We start from the raw sequence: 25,825 nt of genomic DNA on the forward strand, positions 1-25,825 counted from the left end.
TGTGTGAGGCGTTCCCTCCCGGTTGCCTTCTCGACCTGTCGCGTACTACCATCGCGCGTCTAATAGCACACGTAAGGGGAAAAATCAGACTGTCTGCGTAAAAGTAGTACGCTGGGAGAGCCTAGTGATTAAGACGTCGCGTCCTATTCGGAGTCTGGGTTTCGACCCCGGGCCGCACCTCTTAGTTTTCTCCTCTCCTCTAGTAGTTACTCCATTTAAAATTATTGGAGAGCCATTTTAAAGCAATTAAATATCACTTGCTTCAACCGTAAAGGAAAACATGGTAAGGAAACCTGCATGTCGGAGAGTTTTCTATAATGTTCTCAAAGGTGTGTGACGTAGGTTCCTGCTGCGGAAGTGGAGCGGTGCGGGAGGGGTGTGATGACGTGACGCGAGAGCAGTGATTTTGCATGCTGTCTCATGCGAACTTAAACGTATGCGATGATGTGCGTTGTGCCTAACTAAATGTAATACAGCTAATAATAATGTTTTTTCAATGGAAATTTATTTGCATAATAATTAATGAAGTAACAATTGACTATTTATTATGTCACTGGGTAAATTGAAAATTGCCAGTAAAATGACTAAGTACATGATCGGTGTTTTTTTTTCCTTTACTTTAACTAAACTAGCGGCACGCTATGATGGCCGGTTTGACGTTTGTCCGCTCATGAAGTTCCGTATTAATTGATAACGACTTTGAAGGAAATAATTGTATTACTTTATTGACGATAGTGATGTGCAGAGATTCATAAATTTTATCGAATGTAGTTTTAGGTTTAGGACTCAAAATTTATTTATTAAATTGATTTCTTAAATGTATACAAGTGTAGAAAAATCAGTTTGCACCATTTAAGGGGTGAATGTACTTGTGAATATGAACAATTTTCACTATGTGGACAAACCTCTGAAATCGCAAAAAAATATCAATAAATTTTTAAAAATGGAATCTAATACGATCGTCACATAGGATCGCTGGCTAGCACAACTACTACCTCCGGCAAACTCGCGTCAATGCTCAATGCAAAACAAAGCAGTTTCGAATTGACGTTGCTTCGAAAAGTATAAACTGTCAGTGCAATGCGATTGTGATATAGTTTTGACCTGGCTTTGGATTTCAAATATTGATACTGCATTACTGTTGACCCTTGCTCGTTAATTTGGACTCTGTTCAAGCCCTTTGTTGTGGATTTCGTCGATATGACCGAACGTACGCAGAGAACTGTTCTAAATAGTCAGACACGTGAGTTCCTAATACGCCTTCGTAACTATTTCGATCGTGAAGCTCAAAATGGAGGGCCAATTTTACCTATAACGTCAGTGGTTGAACGCGTAGCTGATGCGCTTAATATTGGACAACGAACTGTTAGACGGATAACTAAAAAAAAATATGGCGAGACTGGCACAGAAGAAAATAAACTTCACACACCAAAAAAGAGGAAAACGAGCAAAACCAGTCGTAGGCATCGATAGCTTTGATGCCGATGCTATCCGAAGACATGTTTACGGCTACTATTTACAGAAGGAGTATCCAACAAGAAAAAAGTTGGTGCATTCACTGAAGGAAGCTGGATTATTCTTCGGTGGGGAAAGTTCTTTAACGAAGATTTTGAAGACCATTGGATTTCGATACAAAAAATGTAACAAACGCAAAATATTGATGGAAAGATTTGATATAGCGATGGCAAGGTATACTTTTTTACGGCAAGTGAAAGAAATCAAAAATTGGCAAAATGTTGTGTTCTTGGATGAAACATGGCTTAATGCTAACCATACTGTAGGCCGTTCTTGGAACGATGACACAGCAGCATCTACTTCCAAAGTTCCTGTAGGAAAAGGATCGCGACTTATAATTTGTCACGCCGGAACCATCAACGGGTTTGTCGAAGGTTCTCTCATGGCTTTTGCGTCAAAAACCACTGGAGACTATCATGAAGACATGAATGGAGAAAAGTTTACTGAATGGTTTACCTCAATGTTGTGTAGCCTCCCTGAACCATCTATTATAATTATGGACAACGCCCCATACCACTCGATGCAAATTGACAAGCCACCTGCCCAATCCCAAAAGAAAGCTGATATCGTCGCATGGCTTCGTAAAAATGGCGTAGATGCAAACATGAATATGTTAAAAGCGGAATTAGTACGTCTTTTAAAAGAAAACAAACCAACCAAGATCCGATACGTCATTGACGAAATAGCATTAGAACATGGGCACAGAGTTATACGGTTACCGCCTTACCATTGTGAGTATAATGCGATTGAGTTGGTGTGGGCTCAAATTAAGGGATATGCTGCAAGACACAATACAGAACCCCCATTTACCACAAAAAAAATGCTAAAATTATTAGAAGAAGCTTGTGAACATGTGACTAAAGGAGACTGGGAAAAGGTTGTGAATAGAACTGTTAAATTAATAAGGGAAGATTATGAAAGAGATGTGAAAATAGATAATATTATAGAAAACGAACATATAATTATTAATGTATGTGATGATAGCAGTGACGACAGTGAAAATAGTAGTATGGACGAATCTGATTAATTATGGCCTTTTGTGGCACCTTTTTCGGTATCTTTTGTATTCATATGTTTCTTGTGTGCATATAAAGTATGTATATTCATTTTCGTTCAAATATTCAGTTCGTTCAAATAAATTAAATAAACATATACATTTTTGTTTTATTAAACCTATTTAATCAGGTACAAAAACAAAACTTAATTGTTTTTTGTTCGAGAATAAATTGACATTCCACATCACTATTGTAATGTGTCAAACCGGCCATCATAGCGTGCCGCTAGTGTAGGTATATGAAGTATAGTTACTAGCAATCACCACTGCCACAGCCCACAGGGGTCTGTGGCAGTGGTGCGTTTAATAAGTCCTATGTCACGCTTGTTGTATCCCAGATGTACCTACCCTACCTTACTGGAAAGGCCTTCGCTCAGCTTATTCAGATACAAGTTAGCCCTTGACTGCAATCTCACCAGGTGGTAAGTGACGATGCAGTCTAAGATGGAAGCGGGCTAACCTGGAAGGGGTATGGCAGTTTTAAATAAACCCGCATGGGTTTATTTAAAACTGCCATTTGAAGAAACCAAAGGGGCATCCCTTTGGTTTCTACACGGCATCGTGCAGGAACGCTAATCGCTTAGCGGCACGGCTTGCCGGTAAGGTGGTAATTAGCCACGGATGAAGCCTCCCACCACACCAGACCAAAAATTTAGAAATTATAAATTCCAAATCCCTGCCAGGAATGAACCCGAGATCTACCACTAATAAGACCACAGTTGTTACCACTGCGCCAGGGAGGTTGTCGGTGTTAACCAGTACCACTAGGCTATCAGGCAATATTTGAATTTAAAGTAACAGTACAAACTATCAGTGATTAAAGCCAAGGTCCCTTATTGACCCTATTCTAACAGATCTGTATGTGACGCACACAAGATGACCAACTCGCAGCAATTTACTTATTAATGTCAGAGGGACTCGGAAAAGATGACAGTAATTTTCCTGTTTATGTCTGACCTAAAAGTAGATAATGACTAATTTTTATATTATGTATTTATTTTGTTCGTTTTCAGACAAATAAAATATATTATCATATTTAAATAAGTAAATTGGTTTTGCAAAAAATATGAAATAATACGGAGTTTCTTGTAGGGTCAGCAACAAAGCTAGGTATGCACCCGCCAGAACAAGCTACTATACAGGCGCATACCTAGCTTTGTTGCTGACTGTACTATGTACCTAATATACATTTATTTATTATCACATGAATACACTTACAGCCGCACTCAGAGTCGTTTAATCGTTACTTAAGGCATTTCTTATCCATACTAGTTAATGCCTTAAGTAACGATTAAGCGTCTCTGAGTGCGGCAGTTAGTATGTTTGTAACAAAACTTTACTTAATTATGTTTTTGGTTTAATTCTTACTTCAGCTTTGAAACCAAATAATGTTTTCTGCAAGTCCATTTCAGTTTAAAGACATTTATTTCTCAATAAAAAAAATACTACTAATCGAGTTCACTCAATATCGAGAATTACAGCTGTTTAACTCAAAAAGAGGTGCATGCCAGGGTTTGAACCCCAGAATCCCCCCAAAGTCTTAACCACTAGACTGTCACTGTTTCAATATATATATGACACTAACAAATTATTATAGGAAACAAATAAGTATGACAAATCAAAAAATTAAAACAATAATACTGCATGTGAACAATAAAGTATTCATGCTAAAAATACACATATTTATAACTCGCTTATGCTCGCGACTTTGTCCACATGGACTACACAAATTTCAAAACCCTATTTCACTCCTTTAGGGGATGAATTTTCAAAAATCCTTTCTTAGCAGATGCCTACGTCATAATAGCTATCTGCATGCCAAATTTCAGCCCGATCTGGCTAGTAGTTTGAGCTGTATGTTGATAGATCAGTCAGTCAGTCACTCACTCACCTTTTCCTTTTATACATTTATAAATACAATCCTACAAACAATTTCAAGATAATGTAAGTTTACACAATTTCACAAACACTGTTGTGGTTATCATTTCTCAAGAAATTCATTCATACACTATACAATAGTGAGATAAGTAATACTACTACTTAATTTAAACAGGAAATATAACATTCGACTGACTGACTGACTGTTATCTAACCATATGCCTCTACATTTCCCATTCTAGCAGAATGATATAATACTGTGGAAGTGGGGTGATAAGATATGCCCGGATATTTGATGAAATAGGGACGGAATACTAAGAATGTTGCACATCAAACTACATAGTAATATAAAGTACAGTATGCAGCAAAAAATAATGTTCATCAACCTTTAGAAAGACATAGCGGTTTTGTAGAGCATTGTCTCTGTCGTTGAGACCGACAGAACGTCACATAGGCATGAGTGACATGCACAACAGACGGAAACGTTTAAGTGCGGAAACCAGCCCAGAGTGAAGAAGGCATGAGTGACAGAGACAACGCTCTACAAAGCCGAAATCTCATCTGAAAGGTTGATGTACATTATTTTCTGTAACTATGCAATATCTTGTATAGAATAGAAGCAGGCGTTACTTTGTGGAAATCCATGATATACAATGAACCAAAAGCTTAACTTGCTATAATCCACTGAAACTGATCTGTAATCTGTTGATAAGTTACTTAGTAAAAATAGTAATTCCTAATTATTGGCTTTTAAGTGTGCCAATTGGGCACAGATAGCAACTTTGTTATAGCTTTATTAAAATTGTATGGTCTATTTTGACAAGTAACAACATAGCTAGCAAACAGATTGTGGATAGAATGGTTACATTAATTTCGGTGTTAGTAGTGAACCCACTTTTCTACTTTTGTACACCTACACATAGAATTGTATATTTACACTAGCTTTTTTCCCATGGCTTTGTCCAAGTTGTGGATTTTTTCTCAAAGATTTCATGAAATTCCTACATCTTTGCCAGTACACATTCACACTTGTACACATTCAAAATATAAGTAAAACTCTTCCAAACTATAAAAATTTTTCTTCTTCTTCGACTTCGAAGCTAGACTTCGATACACAAACACAAAAAATTTAAAAATAATTTAATTTATTACCGAATATATTATGTATACAAGAGTTAATATAGTTCCATAATAATATTTTTTGGTGCTGGTGCCAATTAGCTTTAGCTGCGCGAATCGTCTAGACTTCATATTTTTATGAGACTCCACAATGGCACCTCATTGGCACCGACCCCAAAAAATATTATTATGGAACTATATTAACTCTTGTATACATAATATATTCGGTAATAAATTAAATTATTTTTCAATTTTTAGTGTTTGTGTATCGAAGTCGGTTTTTATTTTTTTTGTAAAAAAAATTTATTTCACAATTTTTAGTGGCCCCATGGAATTTTGCTATGACTGGTTAAAAATCTACTGTTTACTAAGCTATTACACTGATCGCGAGCAATTTACTCTTATCCGTTGAGGAGTTCCAGTATCTATCTTCGAAGATGTTCATCAGATCTTCACCAAATTTAAATGGGACCAATTTTGAAGTATACCCTTTCGAACAAAAAAGAATTTTCAAAATCGGTCCAGGCGTCTTCGAGTTATCCGGTTTCATACATAAAAAAAAAAAAAAAGATCCCAACGAATTGAGAACCTCCTCCTTTTTTTGAAGTGGGTTAAAAAAAATGCAAATCATTTTTACCAAGTTGTAACAGCTTAGCTACAATCAATATAATTTTGATTCAATACATTTTTAATGCATTGACCCTATTGATTATTGGCCGTACAAAATCCATTACAGACTTCTTATTAATGCACTATTTAAAATAAATTATGGAAGTGGGGACTTGGGTGATACTGATAAGATATGCCAGGATATAGTATGAAATGGGGGGCGGATACCGGATACTAAGAATATTGCACTATTAAAAAGTGAACCTTCGGTTTTAAATATGTGTTACTGACTTATTAAGTAACTAAAAGATATATGTCATTTTAAATATAAAGACTACTACTGCTAAACATAAAAATTGAAACTGTAAATACTTTCTAACTTCTGTTTGTATAATTTGCTATCAAATAACTAATAGAGTTATTCCAATTACAATCAAATTAAGTATACTTATTATAATTCACAAGATTATGGACCCAGAATAGTCCTTGTAAGTTTTAATGAACAGGTAACTTAATTTTAATTGAAAATGCAGTAATGATTCATAATGTATTACAATACAGCCCAGAGTGCATAGACACGACTGGGTGTGTTCCTTCCGACCAGACAAAGTAAACAAACATACGAAATTGCAATAGTGAGCAATATGTCGATAGTTTATCGAACTCTAAAATCAACGTTTGACGAAAATATCAAGCTTGATAACAAAAACCATCGAAAGAAAATCCAAAATACCTTGTGGAAAGCCGTAAACAATTACACTGTTTGTAAACACACACGGATGCCGGCAAATATTATGTTGTAACATACCAAAACTTTGATGAATCGTTCTTCCAGTTCGTCCCGATCCGGCATAGGGGGCTTGGTCCGATTCCTAGTCGACGGCTGCCGTACATGGTGGCTTTTGGTGCTCCCGACCGGTCCGTCCAACATCGTCTGATCCCTCGAAGTTATCAAACCCATTTTACACAATAGCTCCACTTAATAGACACCATAAATCACGTTTCAATTACATCAGGTCATTTTTTATCACAGTGAAGAATACATAACACATTCAATGGGTCACAATCACATTATAAAGCGAGCGTTCGAATCGAAATCGTCAACAAACTAATACAAATTACAAATACCCACGGCGAAAATGCAAGCTAAGCACGTCCGACACACAAAACGAAATGCGGCAACGGCAAGCGCCTTGCGGCAATCAAGCGAAGTTAGCGCCTTTAGTGGCGCATTTGGCAGTGAAGTGCTTGACAGACGCCACAGATTATGATTACAGACGCACAGCCAATAGGAATTCAGCACAGATTAAAGTTTCGAATATGGATGAATTGCGTTCGGAAACAGATATTACCCATTAAATTTTTCTCTCTCATTTTTACCTTTTTACCCATTAAATTATTATTATATGTATAATTATTTAAAATTGGCTATGAATTAATTTTTTTTGTATTCAAATGAAATGTTTTGCCCATTTCATCAATTTAAACATATTAATATGGATGTGATTTTGAATTAAGTTCACCTATGGTTAATGAACTAGTCTGCCTAACGAATGAAGACTGGAAAAGCGCGGCAAATTTAAAAAATAAATGAATAAATAAATAAAAAATATCAGTATGGTAGCTCTAACAGAAAATAATAAAGAATTCTGTGTTCTATTCTAAAGTATCAAAATGCAATCTTTACTGAAGCGAAAGCTGCAATAGACCATTTAATGTGAACGCACACTTATACGAGAGTCAAGGAGGCCTCGCACATATATCCGCACCAGAAGAATCGACCGCGCCAAAAGAATCAACTCAATTTAGAGTCACTCATTTTTTAAACAATGAAGAAATAGTACTCGCGCGTTGCTCTGTCGTCCGCAACGGATAGAATGCGAGCGCATAGAGTAGTATTATCTGGAGTAAATGTGTTCTGTGAGTATTATATTAGGGTACGAGCGTATCGGTCGAGTCGACCGCATAAACCGCCCCGAATCTGATGACGTCATCCGAATTCATCTAGGATTTCTGTGATTTCTGGGGTTCTTGCAGATGCGGACGATTCGACGCGGAGAAGTGTGCGAGGTTTCATGAGATTTCATGTAAGTCCAGAATTCTAAAATTCGTTCGGCTCGGATAAGTGTGCGTTTCCCTTTAGAATTACTTTTGATAAGGAGTTACGGCGCCAAGAATTTGAATTTTTCGAACGAGAATCTTTGCGTTACCACTAAATACTAATCATCCTTCTATCATATCAGCTGCCATCATCAGTTTCTTGCAATTTTCAGTATAGTAATAAATCGTGAATAAATCAAAATCCTTTACTCGGTATTGGACAGATTCTAAACTTGCCAGATTCGCGATTAGATAGGCAGATTCAATCAAACCAATGAAAATTACTTGAGTATTTTTGCTGCTCAATGTGCGCTGACCTAGGGGGCCTACTGCCTAGATATACTTATATGTAACAGCGGTTACGCACTCATCCGATCCGAGTCCGTGAAAATACGTTCCTTTTTGTATATGTTGTTTTGTATGGTAGATATAATATGTCATAGATTATTTTTTATATCCGTATTTTCACGAATTCGGATCGGATGAGTGTGTTATCGATGTAAGAGACAATCTTAATAAAACAAAATTCCAGTGCATTATATAATTTATATTTTATTGGTTTCTGCATATCACGTTAAGTATAGAAAATACAGCTGTACCTATTAGAATATAACTTTATTGCCCGAAGCCAATTATTAGGTTTTATATTTACGTAAGTATAACATATTTTATTATAAATCTTCTAAATAAATGTTCTTGTTAGCACCATTTTTTTTATAGTTTTCCATTTTCTTAAAAACATTACCTACACAATATAACAACCTACTTTTTATAATTATGAATGCATTAATTTGATAAATGATAGAAGATGGTCTTTTATTATTTTATTACAATTGTAAAACTAAAGCTTAAAATTAACAATTAGTTTTTATTTTGATAATATTGATCACACGACATTCTAAAACTAAACGCGTTTTTCCACCAACCATCACACGACACGACAAAATGTAGTAACGACTCCGAGAGCTATAATATATCTACACTTGTGACTTGCGAGTAATGATATGCTCGCATACCTAACATCTACGCTTTAAAATTCGTGTCGATTGAAATGAGCCATCAGTCGCAAGTAGTTTCAATAAAGCATAATGTGTTTACTTATGCATAAAGCACGGTTTTCAAACGGATTCTTGATTGTGTCGTCGGTAGAGCTGAAGTTGCTATGTTGCTACGACATTCCTAGCCACCTGTTGGCTGTACGATACAATGGTTTTATGTAAGAGTCGTGCGACTCTTTATCAAAACTACCGCAGTAGCTTTAGCCTATTAGTATCGTGACTGGAAATGTCATTCGTAACAAACGACAGATCGTACGACAGGTCGTACAAGCAAAACGTGTCGTACGGTGCTCCATAAAAAAACGCTCTAACACGAATGTAAATTATTTCACTGAAAAATTACATCATAAAATCTAAACAGACAGTATTATATCCCAGCTCTGCTAACTGTACAGAGCCGAAAACGATGCTCAAGACGATTTGGTCCAGCTTCAACAAAAAAAAATGTATCTACCTACTTATAAGTGTTGGTAATATTATAATGGTGCGTAGGCACACACCGGTCTCGTTGGCTAACAAAATGTGGAATCGTTGGCTCTACAATGAATTTGGATATCACAATGACCGAATTTTGTGTGTGATGAGTATGACACTCATCTTTTACACCAATTCTATTTGTTAGATCCAAAGATGTGTATGCACGGAAATCTCCAAATGGATGCAGTCTTTGGTTAGAAGTTAGAACAGGGAAGATTAAAAAAAAACTTAAAAAAATATCACAAGCATTTATACATATTCGCAAACCTCAGTCAAACTTCTTAGTATATTTTTTTTCTATTTTTTATAGATAGAAAAATAGATAGATAGAAAATTCCTAAGGCACGTTAATAGTAAAACTTTAGAAGTACTTAGATTTCATCTAGATGAGGCGTGCAATTAGATAGGTAGGTAGGGACTGAAGTGAGCTTTGAATACTAGTTTCAAGTTTTTTAGAATCTTACGAAATTTTGAATAAAAATTAAAAGTTAAATTAATTTAATATAGTTAAGTGAGTAACTACAAACTAGGTACATACATTTTGATTTCTTGAAAAATAAATTATTTTAGCACTATCAACGATCCTATCGTTATAATATAACGTACGTTTTTCGCACTCATCTAGACGAATCCTTACCTAATTATAACAAAAGAAGCTTTTTTCTAAGAATAATAAAATTTATTTTCAAATAAAAATAGTAGGTAAGTACCTATCTAGAAGGTAATCTAGCTACCAAGAGTGAAGGCAAGTAGCCTGAAGAAAAACATACTAATTAGGGAACGTAAGGTAACCTATGTATTATAAAAAATGGCAAAAAATCTAGGGTTAGTTTAACGACAAAGGGTGCAATGCACGATGTACTATGCGCGCAAATCGTACAGTAATGTACACCGTTGATTTGTCAACTACTTATTTTACACGTACTTTGCTTTAATACTTTTAGGCATTATATCGCTCATTGATAAAAATCAACAATAAATTAAGGGAAAATTAAATCTAAGTGCCTTGCCTTTACACATGACGACATTTTCGCGTGGGTCGAGGTTGCGACTGTCGCGTTCGCAGCACATTTAAGTTGCGTCTGCCGCGCTTACACTGCTCGCGAAAATGGCGCAGTGTGCAGTCTCTTTAATTTTATAGCTTCAAACTTTCTAAGTAAGATATACAACGTTTTTCAAAACCTTAACGTTAGTTTAATAACTAAAAGACATAAATTTTCTTCTACCCATATTATACACAATAAAGCATTGCACACACTGCGATATTTTGCTGAGAAGTTACAATTGAGATTAGTTTATCAATTCACTTTCAATATTCCAAAAGGATGTTTACAGGTAAAAAACGCAGTGCTCGCTTCGCTTGACATGAACTTATGGCAACTATTGCCTAAACAAATAAGTGATAAGATTTTTTGACCTCTAATAGTAATAAACTAACGCAACACTACGAAAATAACGATTATTCACAACTGAAAACGAAACGGAACAAAACACTCTCTAAAAATGCTTGTAACCTTTGTATAGGTACTAAATCCACCAGTGGCGTAACTTTGACATGGCTCGCAAAAGGTCATGGGGCCCCCGATTAGAGGAGGCCTCGAGGGCCTCCTAAACATTTGATCAGTTTGTTCATAGATTCATCTAATTATTATTTGTTGTAGCTAAAATATCTTCTAAAAAAGGAGACTAGTTTAGAAATACGACTCAAGGGGCCAAAAGGGGGCAAAATATCATTTATGGACTTTAGATGCACTATTACACCAGTCAAATACGCTACCATACAAAAGAACATTACACACAATATATTAACACACCCCTCCTCCTATTTAATATTAAATTTATAAATATTATAATGATATGACAAACAGATTATAACTATAGATAGATAGTTATAATATACGCTTTTAGGAACTTATAAATTGCCACTATAAAATTTTACAACATATATTACATTGGTTTCAAGCCTATTGAATATAAAACTAGATATCCGTATTTTAATACCTACGTATTATTTGAGGATGTTAGTGAATAAGCAATTTTCGATTTAAATATGTAGGTACCAAACCTCAATGAACTTTATACAAGTAGGTATTAAATATATAATTTTGGAACTGTATTAATGAACAAGTGATTGAATTATTTTTTTATTACAACAAAACAATTTCTCTATTTACGTATAAATAAAAATATAGTAATGTACTTACATAATACATGTACCATTTTGTTGTATAAATAAAATCATCGTCATAATGGTGGGCACACAACGGTCCAACGTGATCCGACAACCGACGTAACACGTTCATTAAAACGATCAAAAAAAACTGACTTTGACTATTCTCGTTGGCCCGGTGTGTACGCACCTTTAGACTCGATCACTGCATTCAACAGACACCATCTACAATTATTTAATTGGTGAATACAAATATAAAGCCGTCACCATCTTTAAAAGTTAAAATACCTAGGTACTTAATGTTTTAGTTTAAAACAATTAACTACCTACCTAGTACCTACAACAGCTCGTGACTCTACTTGGAGGAGGGGTAGTAGTACAGTACGGCACAACCGGGCAGCTGCCAGCGCGACGCGTGCAACTCTATCAGTTGCAGCAACGTGCGGCGGATGGAGGGAGCGGCCGCCGTGTTGATGAAGGCGTCTCGTACTGCTGAGAGCAGGCGTTCCAGGTCGCCCGGGAGCTGGGTCTCCAGGTCTCGACCGATGTATGTCAGCACGAAGAAGAGATTTTCCGTCTGAAAGAAAGAACATACCAAAAGATGAAAGATGGGACTTCAACACCAAACTAAAGATAAATAATACGGTAATAAAAATTATGTGACTTGGGTTTTGCTTCTTGAGGTCTTCATTTAGAGGTCCTACAGATATGACTATAGTAAACAATTCTTCAAAGCGTTAACGGTCCATCATCAACCTCGCGGTTTTGGTCTGAATCGCGCGAGGGCACCCGGTACTTGCCATTGGCGTGTTCCCGGGGTGCCTTCTTGACTTTTTGTCCCTAAGATCTTTCTCCCCTTTCTATACCCTAGATGGCACAACTACAGAAGATCCCCTAACCCCGTTGCAGTTCCACTTTCTATCGAGGCTTCCTTATTCTCACTATCTGCGTCCGTCCCTGTGTCCTCAACGATTGTAATAGCGTCGTTGATGAATGGGATAGTGAACATCTGACTTTTTCGGAGACAGCTCAAACCGTATAAACAAAACATATTTTTTAAACTCTGGTTTGACATTCATTGCATGATCAAAACATCAGGAGAACTTGAAAAGGACTTGAATCAGGAGAAAGACATGATACTCACATCGCTGGGTGAAGGCACTGGTTGACGGATACAGTCCTCACAGCATTTGCATATAAGCGCCAACAGCACATGCCCAGGTGCGCTGTTGCCGCGACGCTGGATCGCGCGTCGTCGCAGCTGGCAGTACATCTCCAGCAGAAACGAGAGGAACGCCATCAGACGTGGTCTTCCTCCGCCCACTATTGTACCTAGAAGCTGTGAAACCGGGAATCGATTAGGGGAAAGCTGCCGAGAAACTGTGGAAAATCCGCACAGGAAAATACATGTAAATTTTGCATGGATAAAATTGTATAAAACCATCTTTATGAGTGACAGCTCAAACTCCATGCAGTGGTTTTAGCCACCTTTTTTTTAAAATTCCAGCTAAGGACAGAAATCTTTCAAAATCGATATCTTGGGTCATTATAGACAAGGAAACTATTAAGTAGCCAAATTTTTTTAAGAATATAAATCAAAGAAGTTTCATTTCTATTAAGTATATGTAACGGATACAAGCGAGACACCAGCCACGCCGTATCCATCAGCGTACGAGGCATACCGCGTTCGCGTCCGCGTCACCACAACAACACATTACCTTGTCGCGGTCGTGGTACCACTGCTGGCACGTGTTGAGCAGCGACTCGAGGAAGGTCTCGGTCTGCTCGCGCTCCACCACCGCGATGCAGCGGCGCGCGGCCGGCAGCGCGTACCGAGGAGACTCCACGGCGCGAGACACAAGGTGTCCCACTGCATCCATCAGCGTGCGAGCACATACCGCGTTCGGATCTAAAGATTTACGTCACCACAACATCATAATATTATATAGGGAATTCTTTGATCAGACAAACAGCTCATCGGAATTGGGACATATGCTTTGGCAGAATGTCAAGAAAATTATCATTTGACCAAAATGCAGAAAAAGACCGCTCAGGATGGTCAGTCCTATTTTAGTGTCATTTTCACTTTACCAATTCAAGATTTACCAACTGAAGTCTAAACCAACATATATTGTAGGTAATAAAGTCATACTCGAGAGCGTGCAAAAAAATTAAGATGTTCCATGCCCGAAGAAACCCTTTTATTATCTTGGCCCAAGAAGTCAGTTTATACTGCACAGCAGTCCAAATGCAGTGTTTGTCATCCAACAGTCATTTGCAGAGTTGGGTTTGCTAATCAATTGGAACGAACAAATAATGCCCTTTCCTTGCACAAATTCTTTGGACCGGTGCAGGTGTTTTCGCAAGATCTGACGTACGAAAGCATTGTGCATTGCATAAGTAGGTATAACATTATGTTACAGTGAGACAGGCAGAAAAATTCTCTGTCAATGGTGTCCAAGCTAGAATTTGGTGCGTACGCAACTTATTTTCTCACCAATATCTCATCTTCTGCCAATAGGACCTGCGTAAACATATTTACAATGAAGAAGTGTAGGTATTCTATTTTACACAGTTCACAAGCAAAATTCTGTAAATACATGCAAGCTAAATTGACCAAAAGGGAATAAGATACTTAAGCAAACTCTTTACCAATTTTCTACCTTCCATTACACCAATTTCCTTCACCATTGTGCTGGAGACGAAAAACAAAAAAGGATTACACACCATTTTTCTCACCTTCCAGTGCCTTGTCAATGCACTCTTGGATCTCTGGCGGAAAATTGCCAAGGTCTCCGGCATCCGCGGCCAGACCTAGTGCCGCCATTCCACTGGCAAGAGTATCTGCTGAGGTGAGAGACTTAGAGCGTTTGAGTCCTGGCGCAAAGGCCTGGGGCCTAATGTTCTTGCCATTGCCGTTCGTCAGAGTAGGCGACGATTTCTTCTTTTCGTTGATGATCTGCTGTGGATGCAGTTTGAAGTGCACGCGTGGTCCAGCCTGGAATAACATTACATTGTGATTTATCAGCATGCTATATTATGTTCATGATTTATTCTTTTTTGTTTTTAGTCACTTCTTCATGTATTGTTCTGACAAAAGGTTAAAAAGCTACACGCTACCTATGCATTTAAGTTTTTCAGTTCTTGAGTACATAAGATCGTTAACATTTTTTTAATCGCTTGGCAAACTTCTGGGTCTGCAAAGCTTCTTGAGTGAAGTTGGATGAGTGATCTCGCTGCAAGTCGTACCAACAGGCTGCGTATAGCGAGCAAACTTCTAGTGCGAAAACATGACCAGGAACAGATAAGAACTAAGAAGTGAATAGGGTCCCCACTCACCGAAGCGTGTGGCACGTTGCCGCTCGAGGCGCTGGTGAGCAGCGAGTGCGGCGGCATCACGGGCCGGTAGTGCGGCGGCACCTGCGCGTGCAGCACCACCGACCGCGAGTGCTGCAGCCCCACGCTCCCGTAGCCCACGCCAAGCGCCGGCCTGGAAACATGCACGACAACGGTTTACAAAGGGCATGATAATGATAAGCATGGAGAGTATAAAGATTCAACATCGAACTCAACCTAGTTATTATGAAACATCAAATTAAATAACGTCATTTTGATTTTTGGCACATGTGTTCCTTATGCTCTTAGAAACTGTATCTCCTCAAAAATCCCCACCCGTAGAATGCCGGCTTCCGCCCTTTTCCTCTCAAATGTTTCCCCGAACGTGGTTTTGCGTAATTTCCGCAAAATCTAGGCAAGTATAATTTAATGATTTTTATTTTTGTTTTGTTTTAACAAATTTTTCCTATCTCTAACAGTTTTCATGGAAATTATCCTCCCGAAGAGGCAGACCGCAGACTCTTAAGAAGAACTTAAAAGATATTCGGGAGATCGGATACTCAATCCCGGGATATATTAATGTGCGTTTTGAGCAATTTGAATCCCGTACGTGCGTTTAACTTTGCTTCAACCGTGCGTAAGTAGGTACATCTTATACGCACATTTTTTAAAATTAGCAGCCCAGAGGCCAGTCTAACATAACATTTTCTCACGATACTCTCATATGACGCTATTGTTTTAGCTCACGAGCAGATCTCTATCAGACTAGTTAGACGCCAGATAAAAATCAGCAATTTATGTCTATTTTTAATTAATCATAATACCTAAGTATATAACAAACGTCACAGCATATTTTATAATACAGTAGAATCACACTAATCAGGCACTACTAAAAACCAGAGGGTGCTGGAATGTATAGAAAAATTCATAACAAAATAAAGCGAATACAATATATTTGTGTTCATGTTCTAAACGTTTTTTTTATAACTGTAGGTAACATATCTCACAAGTCACAATGAACTAATCGGGTACATAGTTTTAAAATAATCCTTAATAATTGATGTCTGTTTTTGTGCAACTTGGGAGCCGGCTTGTTAGACGTGTCGGTCTTTTGAAGTGCCGGATCAGTGAGGTTCTACTGTATATATTAAAACTAACTATATTAGCTAACCAATCCGCACATGGCCAGACTATGGCCAAAATCCTTCTTAATCTGAGAGGAGACCAGGCTCTGTAGTGAGCAGGCTATGGGTTGATCATGATCATATTAGCTAACTTCAAAATATAACGAAAGCAAGTCCTTCGACAAAAAATATTTCCTCATCGCCGAATTTGGTTCCCAACAAAATCGCCCATTTGCGTACAGCCCGCATCGGCTTGCGCAGGGTCCGCGCCCCTACATGGCGAGCAGTGTGTGTCAAGCATATTATGTACCATATTATTACAATCGGTATTGTCTACATAACTTCCTGTGGCCATCTGAACATTTTCATTGTATAATTGGATTGTAATTTTGCTTCATTCTATTCAGCGTCATCGTCGTCAACCGACAGACGGACACTGTTGACACTTAGTATGTACGCGGCAGAAAAGAATCTACATCGACCTTTAGGAGGAGATAGCGGATTTGTAGAGCATTGTCTCAGCGAGAGATGGAGAAAGCAAGTGATGGCTTGTAGTTTCTCTAAGTGATCAAATCAGAAATGAGGAGATCCGTAGGAGAACTACAGTAACCGACATAGCTCAACGGGTTGCAAAGCTAAAGTGGCAATGGGCAGGGCACATAGTTTGTAAAACCGATAGACGTTAGGGTCCCAACTCCCAAGGTGCTGGAATGGCGACCTCGCACTAGAAGACGCAGTGTTGGAAGACCCCCACTAGGTGGACGGACAACATCAGACGAGTCGCAGGGAGCCGCTGTATTCAGGCGGCGCAAGACCGTGGCGTGTGGAAGTCCCTACAAGAGACCTATGTCCAGCATTGTAGTCTATCGGATGATGGTGATGTCTCTGTCGTTGATACCGACAAAACGTCATATAGGTATGAGTGACAGACACAACGCTCTACAAAGCCGAAATGTCATTCTAAAGGCCGATGTACATTACTTTCTGCCGCGTACGGTCTATCGATTCTTGGGGACTTCCACACGCCACGGTCTTGCGCCGCGCCAGGATTCACCAGACTCCCCTGAGACTTGTTTGATATCGTCAGGACCGAATTCCCTTCGTTTTAATTTTTACATCACACTTAATTTAGAATAAATCCTCATAAGTAGAGATGAAGAGGGAGCATACCTAATTTCAAATTGTAGGTACAGATAGACAAAGTGTAGGTACGACCCAAAATATACCAGAGTAATATAGATTTAAATTTTCACGTTTTTAAAATCATTAACAGCCAAAACCATTAGTTCCAAAATTTGCATTTAAACATACTTATATAGAGAAAGGCGGACAAGCACAAAGATAATATAATCACTACGTTTGACAAACAGGTACAATGCTGTTAAAGAAAATAAATAAATGATAGTGCTTTGCACGTTGGTAGGCGTTGACAGTGGTGAGGAGTGAGGTGCGAAATTAGGGCAAGTGGCGCGTCCTGTCTGCACAGAGCACACACATTGAAATGCATTCGCTAAATATGCGCACAATATGCGTCATTCAGTCTTTACACTCTAAAGACTTTAATGGTGATGTGATTCTCAGAGGCAAACCGATAGACGTCCACTGCTGGACTCTTGTCGGGACTTCCACACGCCATGATTTTGCGCAGCCCGAACGCTGCTCTTTCCGGTGTGTCATGTTCCAAGTCACCGTTGGAACCCAAACGTCTATCAGTTTTTCGAACTATGAGCCCTGCCCATTGCCATTTCATTTTCGCAACCCGCTGAGCTCTCGTTCTCTTACGGATCCCCATTTCTGATTTGACCACGTAGAGAAACTCCAGGCATAGCTCTCGCCATCGAGGGTGGGCTATAATCCTGAAAAATTTACTGATCTCATTTCTTATCTGTGGGACTGACGGGCCACAATGTTGAACGAGATCGTATGTGGGGAAGAGGGACCGGTTTTCTACACGGCCCTCGTCTTATCGGGCGGAGAGAACTGCGACTAAGCGGCTGTGAGAATTTGTGTACAATCACAATTGTAACTGGCATAAGAGACGAAGCGGCTCGAAGCAAACACATGCCAGGCATGGAATCATAGAGAGGAATGATCCAGCCTTTGAGTTGGAGAGTGAACATGAAGGACAAATATGATATGTAGGGCCCCTGGAACACGCCAAGAGCAAGTAAGGAACGGGTGCCCTTCTTAGATTCTGTCCTACTAACCGCGAGATTGGTGGAGCCATAAACGATGGGAGGTGATGGGTTGATCTAAGTTTACAGTAATCCACAGAATGCCGATAGACAATTATTCTAGGCCTACTAGACTTATGTACTTTTTAATCTGCTACCTCACAAATTCATTCAAACCAAACGTTGTCATTCTTATTCGGTTTTTCTAATAATTAAGTATATTTCTATTTTCACAAGTCTTAAGGCTTCGACAGGTAGGTAGAACGACGCGTGTATGAGCTCACTGTAGGTAATACTTATGTAAGCTAAATCCAATTTCGAAGGACTTCCTAAAGACATGTATTTCTACCGCGGGAAATACAACACCATGCGATCGCATTACCTAGTTACTTACCTAGACTGAAACTGAAGTGAGTCAACGCGATCTAACTAACGAATGTGGTGTGGTAAATAATTATATATATGTATAATGTACCTACTGACTGATTGCGAACACGTGCATTAAAGTAAAAAGGTAATGGTTGCCACAATTATACTTACCTACGTACAAGGTCTGGAGACCCGGCCATCATCAATCGGCCAATCATCGGCCTTTAGGATGATATTTCGGCTTTGTAGAGCGTTGTCTCTGTCACTCATACCTATATGACGTTTTGTCGGTTTCAACGACAGAGACAGTGCTCGACAAATTTGCTATCTCCTTCTAAAGGTAGATGAATATTACTTTCGGCCGCGTACTGTACAAAACTAAATTACTAAATGACTGATAGGTAGATAGACAATACGAATTTGGTGGCCAACCCAATGCAACGGTGCAAGAAGATTGAAGAATTTTTTACAAAAAATACACAAATACCCTTGAAGTAAGGGTGCAATCATAGATTGCTGAAATATGGTGCAATGAATGGGTTACATCAATTATTATGTACAAATCAATTTACTTAAAATAAAAATGTATCGCCGAAATGTATGTAGGTACGCGCATAACTTCCAAACGACTGCACCAAATTGGCTAATTCTTTTTTTCTATAGTAATATTTTTTGGAGTCGGTGCCAATGTGGAGTCACAAAATAATAATATGAAGAGTAGATAGACGGCTCGTGCGGCTAATTGGCACCGGCTCCAAAAATATTACTATAGAACTACAATAACTTTTGTATACATAATATATTGGGTAATAAATTAAATTATATTCTACTTTTTAGTGTTTGTGGTTATTGAAGTCGGTTTTTTTGCTTGGAGGAAGTGCCTAGGCCTACTTATAATAATACTTATGCCACTACAAAGAGTGTAACAACCTCAAAGGTAACACAAGGACAAAATGGTAACAGGAGTCCTCGCGAAGAATGTTAAATATTTCCTGAGATAAATAAATTGGATAATCGCACGAATGTTTCTAATACGACGACGTCTGTATGAAGAGTAAGGAGTGATTCATAAAATGGGGTTTATGAATAGAATGGGCATGTTACGAGAGTGTAGGCGGCAACCTGAGATGAACATTTGAGATACGAAATGGCACAATGAAAAGTCACCGATGGAAAATAATATAAACGTATTTCTAAGTAGGTATATGCTTTGAGTTGCCCTACCTACCAATCTACTTTGAGTTTGTGATTCTGTTAATTGATGTGATTTGAAATATAGAGAGCGTATCAAAACGTTGGAGATTTTCGCTATCGTGTTATACCATTATGAACAAAAATAGTGATAGGGGATTGCCCCATTCCACCCTATCTGAACGTTAGGTGAATGTAGGTGATATGATAATATGACCCTCTGTTTGAAAATTATACCTATAAGGATTTCATATAAAGATTTCCAGGATCTAATAAGACCGTCCTATAAAAAAATAACGGCCATAAAAGTTTATGATTGACAATGTCGAAAGCTTTGCTATAGTCCAAAAGCAGATAGAAAATATATTCTTACTTAATAACTTATATCTACTTACATCCTTAGCCATATTATAAATGCGAAAGTGTATTTGTTTGTTGGTTTGTCCTTCAATCACGTCGCAACGGAGCAACGGATCGACGTGATTTTTTTGCAAGGGTACAGACCTGGAGAGTGACATAGGCTACTTTTAATACCTACCGGGAAATCAAAAAGTTCACACGGAATTTTTAAAAACCTAAATCCAAGCATACAAAGTTGCGGGCATCATCTAGTAGGTAGATAAAGTATAAACTGCGATGAAAAAATGGCCAAACTTAAAACACGAGTGAATCATGTTTATAAACGGAAAATTGTCCATCCAGTGGTGTCCGACCTTGGTTTTTAATGACAGCTCAATGACAATACCTATATACTTACTAATGAATGAGTCGGCATCCCGAGTCGCACTCTACTAGATGGGAAAACAAATGAATTTTTACATTTAAATGGAGAACTGGCGCAATGTGATAACACCTACGCCATATTCTATGTATTTATCTACTAATAGGAATTAGTCGATAAATACATAGAACTTTCAGAAGTTAATTTATCAGCCAGTGCTGAAAAAACGCAACAAAAAAGCAACTTCCTGAACGTAACTACAGGTAGCTACGTTCAGGAAGTTAATTTTTTGTTTGTTTATAAAGCGAATACCGACTTAACTCACGTGGTTTCAATCTTTATTCTTATTTTGATTCACCTGAGTTCAATAACCGGTGAAACGAAAATAAAGTTAATGACAGGCACCGGAAGCCGCCGCCATTTGAATGTTGCCATACCGTTGCTACCATAATAATTTAACTTATTGTGTAATTCAAAACAAGAAGGCACATACTTATTTGTAATTTTTTATAATAGTGTTTTTACCTACACTTCAAGAAACTTTCTTCAAACACAGTAGCTTCAGTACTGAGTGAACATTACAATGACACTGGCAGCAATCGAACCATGGCTTGACGGTCAGAGCACGTCTGGGCGTCGGTCGCGATCCCAGAAGACGCAGGTTCGAATCCTGCCGGATCCGTAATTTTCACATAGGTATTATTATTGATTTATTATTGTCATGTTTTGTGCTATGATATTATATCTAACCGAAATTAAATCGATGAAATTATAGTCCGTAAAAAATTACTCCTCATGCGCCATTTTAACTCTATGGGTCAACTGTCATGTCAAAAGTACGGTTCGCCTTTAAAATAGGGACTAAAATCGTACTTTTGACATGAAATTTGACACAAAAAGTTAAAATGGCGCGTGAGGAGTTAAATTTTGCGCGTTATTATATTAACTTTAAACATCGAAGCTCCTTGTATGAAGGTAGTTCAATGATGATTGATGAATGAACGAAATCCGTTAACTGCTCAATTTAGATTTTAAATTCAAATTTAATAAAATTACTTATTAGTCATACATTAGGCTAGATCGTAATATAATTGAGTAGCTAATTGGCACTCAATAATAAGGAAAAAAAAAATTAATCTATGTTCAAATTATTCTGTTCTAGCCAATGTCCGGCTTGCGTTGCAATGACTTTGTTGTATTTTGATGGTACTATGGCAAAAACCTTCAAGCAAGCCCCAACAACAACTGCGCTAAGTTTTGGTCGTAATCGGATTAACTTTATAAGGAACAAATTTATGTAGATTTAGCCGTACTGTGGTAGAAGTACTTTCTAAAGAATTTAATACTCACATATCAGAAGAAGAATATCTTAATCTTCCGCGAACCATTTTGAATCATCCAAATATCGTACAGCAGAAATGTTTTTAGGCTTTATCACTTCATCTCACAGCAACATGTAGGTAAACACTATTTAGATAAAGACCGTGTGTTTACTCGACATTGTAACATAATTATATGATCTATACAGAGGCCTAATCGTACTGTAGATCTCTTAAATATGCAAACTTGGCGTTGGCAGTAGGCAGATACACAGTAAAATACACGGTAAAACCTAGTAAGTACTCTTACGTTCCATTTCACTTCATAACATCTTTATTTATAGAATTTTCCTACACACTTATTATTACACAAACGGTATTTTATTTGGAAAACACTTCCCACAAAGTAATTTAGTATTGAGAGCTGAAATATTCGATTCAGATAAGTAATATGTACTTGTTTTTATTTTTCCCGGGTCAGTGATCTGTTTCAGAAACTTTTTTTGCACATTTCTACACTATCACTGATCACAGTATTTGCAATGTTTGCAAGCAATTAGATTTTAAAAATTTAAACTTGATTTCAAAGGAAAATTCAAATATTTAAGTAATTTTTTTCGCGAATCACAAACTTTTAGATATTCGAAATACACTTTTAGGTAAAACCTAGAATTTCCCTTACACTCTCACACACTTTCCAAAGAGTTAGTTATAAATTATTATTATTTTCGGAGGTTATTTTATAGTTTTGTTTTTCGCGGGTCAATTTCGTTCGCCTGTATTCGTGGTTTCGTTTGTTTAGGTCGCGTTCGTTGGTGACTCGGCAAAGCGCGAGCGTCTGCCGCGGGGTGAAGTACGACGCATGCGCACTGTCGTGATGTCACGCGGGCCTCGGGCGGTGTCGACGCGTGCTCGTCACCGCGACCGAGAACAAAGTGATAACACACTGTAGTCTGTGGTGATAACAAAGTAAGACCGCGAACTCATGATTGATACGGTATGATCCTCTCGCGCCGCTGCCGCGCCGATTACCTTTGCAAGAACATGATTTATCAAATCTTTGAAAAGAGCAACCGCCGAGTTTCTTGCTGGTTCTTCTTGGTAGAAAAGGCATTCTGAACCAGTGGTAGATGCATTTGACCATAGATAACGGATACAAGCACTTGACGATTCAAAATTTTTTTCAAAAAACAATAAAAACCGACTTCAATAACTACAAACACTAAAAAGTAAAAAATAATTTAATTTGTTACCCAATATATTATGTAATAAATAAATAAATAAATAAATAAATAAGCCTTTATTATTCTGAGGGTTCACTATTTACAATTTGTTGATTTAAACAATTACATTATTAAACTAGTAAGTATATATAGCAAGTTGCGTCTTCGGTAGCCGTTTTAGCTCCTCAGTGTCTTCCGACATAGGCCTCCTCCATTCCCTTCCAAATTGTTCTGTCTCTGGCTTTTCTCTGCCATGTAGCCCCTGCTACAGACTTAATGTCATCTGCCCATCTGAGATGTTGCCGTCCCCTTTTACGCTTACCATCCCTTGGGTACCAATCTGTTATATCATCAGTCCACTTTTGTGTTTTGCTTCTTACCATGTGACCGGCCCATCTCCATTTTTGTTCTCTTATTTTCCTTTTTACATCATAAATTTTTGTTTTGGCTCTAATGGTGACTAGTCTCTGCCTATCACTCCTCCTAGTATGCAAAATACTTCTTTCTATTCCGTGTTGGCATGTTTCCAGTTTTTCCATGTTTCTTTTTGTCAGAGCCCACGTTTGGCATCCGTAGATCATGCACGGCAAGATACAAGTATCGTGTAATTTGCTCTTGGCTGCCATTGGTATACCTCTGTTTTTCATTATGTCCCTAAGAGACCAAAATCTTTTCCATGTGTTACAGACTCGTCTGTCTACTTCTTTGTTTGTTTGATCATATGGTGATATAATTTGACCTAGATACACGTATTCATCAACGTATTCTATTTCTAAATCGTTGACGTATATTTTGTCCTTCTTTGAGTTACTCATAATCTTTGTTTTAGATGTATTCATGGTAAGCCCTACTTTTCCACTTTCGACAGCTAATTGTTGTAACATTATTTCTAGAGTCTTAAAATCCTCTGCAAAAATGACTAGGTCATCAGCGAATCTTAAATGATTGAGCTTGACGCCATTTATATTGATGCCAAAAGATTCCCAGTGTAAGTTTTTGAAGACGTTCTCTAGTGTGGCTGCAAATAGTTTAGGTGAGAGCGGGTCACCTTGTCTAACACCTTTATTTATTTTAAACCATTCTCCTGTACTCTCTAAGCGTACTCTCGACATACTGTTCTTGTATATGTTTTTTATTAAGTTGATGTATTTGTTGTGTACACCTTGATTCATTAGAGTTTCCCAGATGGCTTTGTGTTTTAAGGAATCAAATGCTTTGTTGTAATCGACGAAACCTATGTAGTAAATTTTATTGTATTCTTTACATTTCTCAAGTAACTGCTTGACAACGTGTATGTGGTCTATAGTCGAAAAGTTGCTGCGAAAACCAGCCTGTTCTCTTGGCTGGTGTTCATCCAGGACAAATGAAATTCTATTTAAAATAATTTTTGCAAATACCTTATAAAAATTGGACAGTAGACTAATAGGTCTATAATTTTCGATTTGTGTCTTGTCCCCTTTTTTATGTAAGAGTATGATGGTTGATTGTGTCCATTGTAATGGTATCGTTTCTCTGACAAGAATCAGGTTGAAGAGGTCTCTTAATACATCAATGATAGCTTCCAATGTACCTTTCAATAGTTCGTTTCTGATTCCGTCTTCGCCGGGAGCTTTGTCATTTTTTTGAGTTTTTATTGCGTATCTTATTTCGCTTTCTAATATTTCTGGCACAGTTTCGGCATTGACTTCTTGTTCATCAGAAGATTGATTAGTATTATCTTCCTCTGTATATAAGTCACGGTAAAATTTAGTTGCTACTTTCATTATTTTGGGTCTCTCTGCAATTATTTTTAGTTTCTTATCTATAACATTTGGTATCCAAGTCATTTTTTCTCTTAGCTCTTTTAGGCCTTTTTTAATACCACCTGTTTTTTCTATATAATATTTGAATGTTCTTGTCATGTTACTGTTTCTGTGTTCTTTTATCTCCTTTTTTATCTTTTTGCTTATATCTGCTATTTCTTTCTGCTTATTTTTTCTATCTAGTAACATATTCCTACGTTCATCTATCAAGGATCTGGCTTTTATTCCTAATTTATCTTTATCTTTACTGGAGATCGCTGCTTCTTTGTTTATATTCTGTAATTCATGCACGAGTTTATCATATTTATCTTGCACGGACTTCTGGTTATGGATTTCAGCTAAAGCGGCTTTTAATTCATCTAGTTTATTCTCTGGTATGGGTAAGTCTATTGCATGTATTGGTTGTTTTATATGTTTCCGTCCTTGCTTTGGCTTTTTGCCATATATGGTAGCTCTAACCATGCGGTGGTTTGTGTTATAGTTAACACTTAATATATCTGTATTTGTAAAATATTTGGGTTTGTTTGTCAAAACATAATCTATCTCGTTCCTGTATTTTCCGCATGGGGAGATCCAGGTCCATCTG

General features: G+C 37.7%; 2 protein-coding genes across 8 annotated transcripts in view; both read right to left on the reverse strand.

Moving 5' to 3' along the window:
• The window catches only part of Frl (formin-like protein), an 81,049-nt gene extending 73,654 nt beyond the window's left edge, over window positions 1-7,395 (reverse strand). For all 3 annotated transcript variants that reach the window (XM_034976586.2, XM_069503205.1, XM_069503207.1), the window contains exon 1: window positions 6,984-7,395. In XM_034976586.2, the coding sequence (XP_034832477.1) occupies window positions 6,984-7,136 (153 nt within the window). In that variant the 5' untranslated portion in view covers window positions 7,137-7,395. The remainder of the gene's footprint in view (window positions 1-6,983) is intronic.
• A 1,412-nt stretch (window positions 7,396-8,807) lies between these two features.
• Window positions 8,808-25,825, reverse strand: part of LOC117989251 (CBP80/20-dependent translation initiation factor) — a 38,689-nt gene continuing 21,671 nt past the window's right edge. For all 5 annotated transcript variants that reach the window (XM_034976597.2, XM_069503208.1, XM_034976596.2 and 2 more), the window contains 5 exons: window positions 15,320-15,470; window positions 14,720-14,978; window positions 13,699-13,889; window positions 13,125-13,319; window positions 8,808-12,557 (listed from right to left, as the gene is read on the reverse strand). In XM_034976597.2, the coding sequence (XP_034832488.1) occupies window positions 12,336-12,557; window positions 13,125-13,319; window positions 13,699-13,889; window positions 14,720-14,978; window positions 15,320-15,470 (1,018 nt within the window). In that variant the 3' untranslated portion in view covers window positions 8,808-12,335. The remainder of the gene's footprint in view (window positions 12,558-13,124; window positions 13,320-13,698; window positions 13,890-14,719; window positions 14,979-15,319; window positions 15,471-25,825) is intronic.

The sequence above is a fragment of the Maniola hyperantus genome, chromosome 15, assembly GCF_902806685.2.
Source record: "Maniola hyperantus chromosome 15, iAphHyp1.2, whole genome shotgun sequence".
Taxonomy (NCBI): Eukaryota; Metazoa; Arthropoda; class Insecta; order Lepidoptera; family Nymphalidae; genus Maniola; species Maniola hyperantus.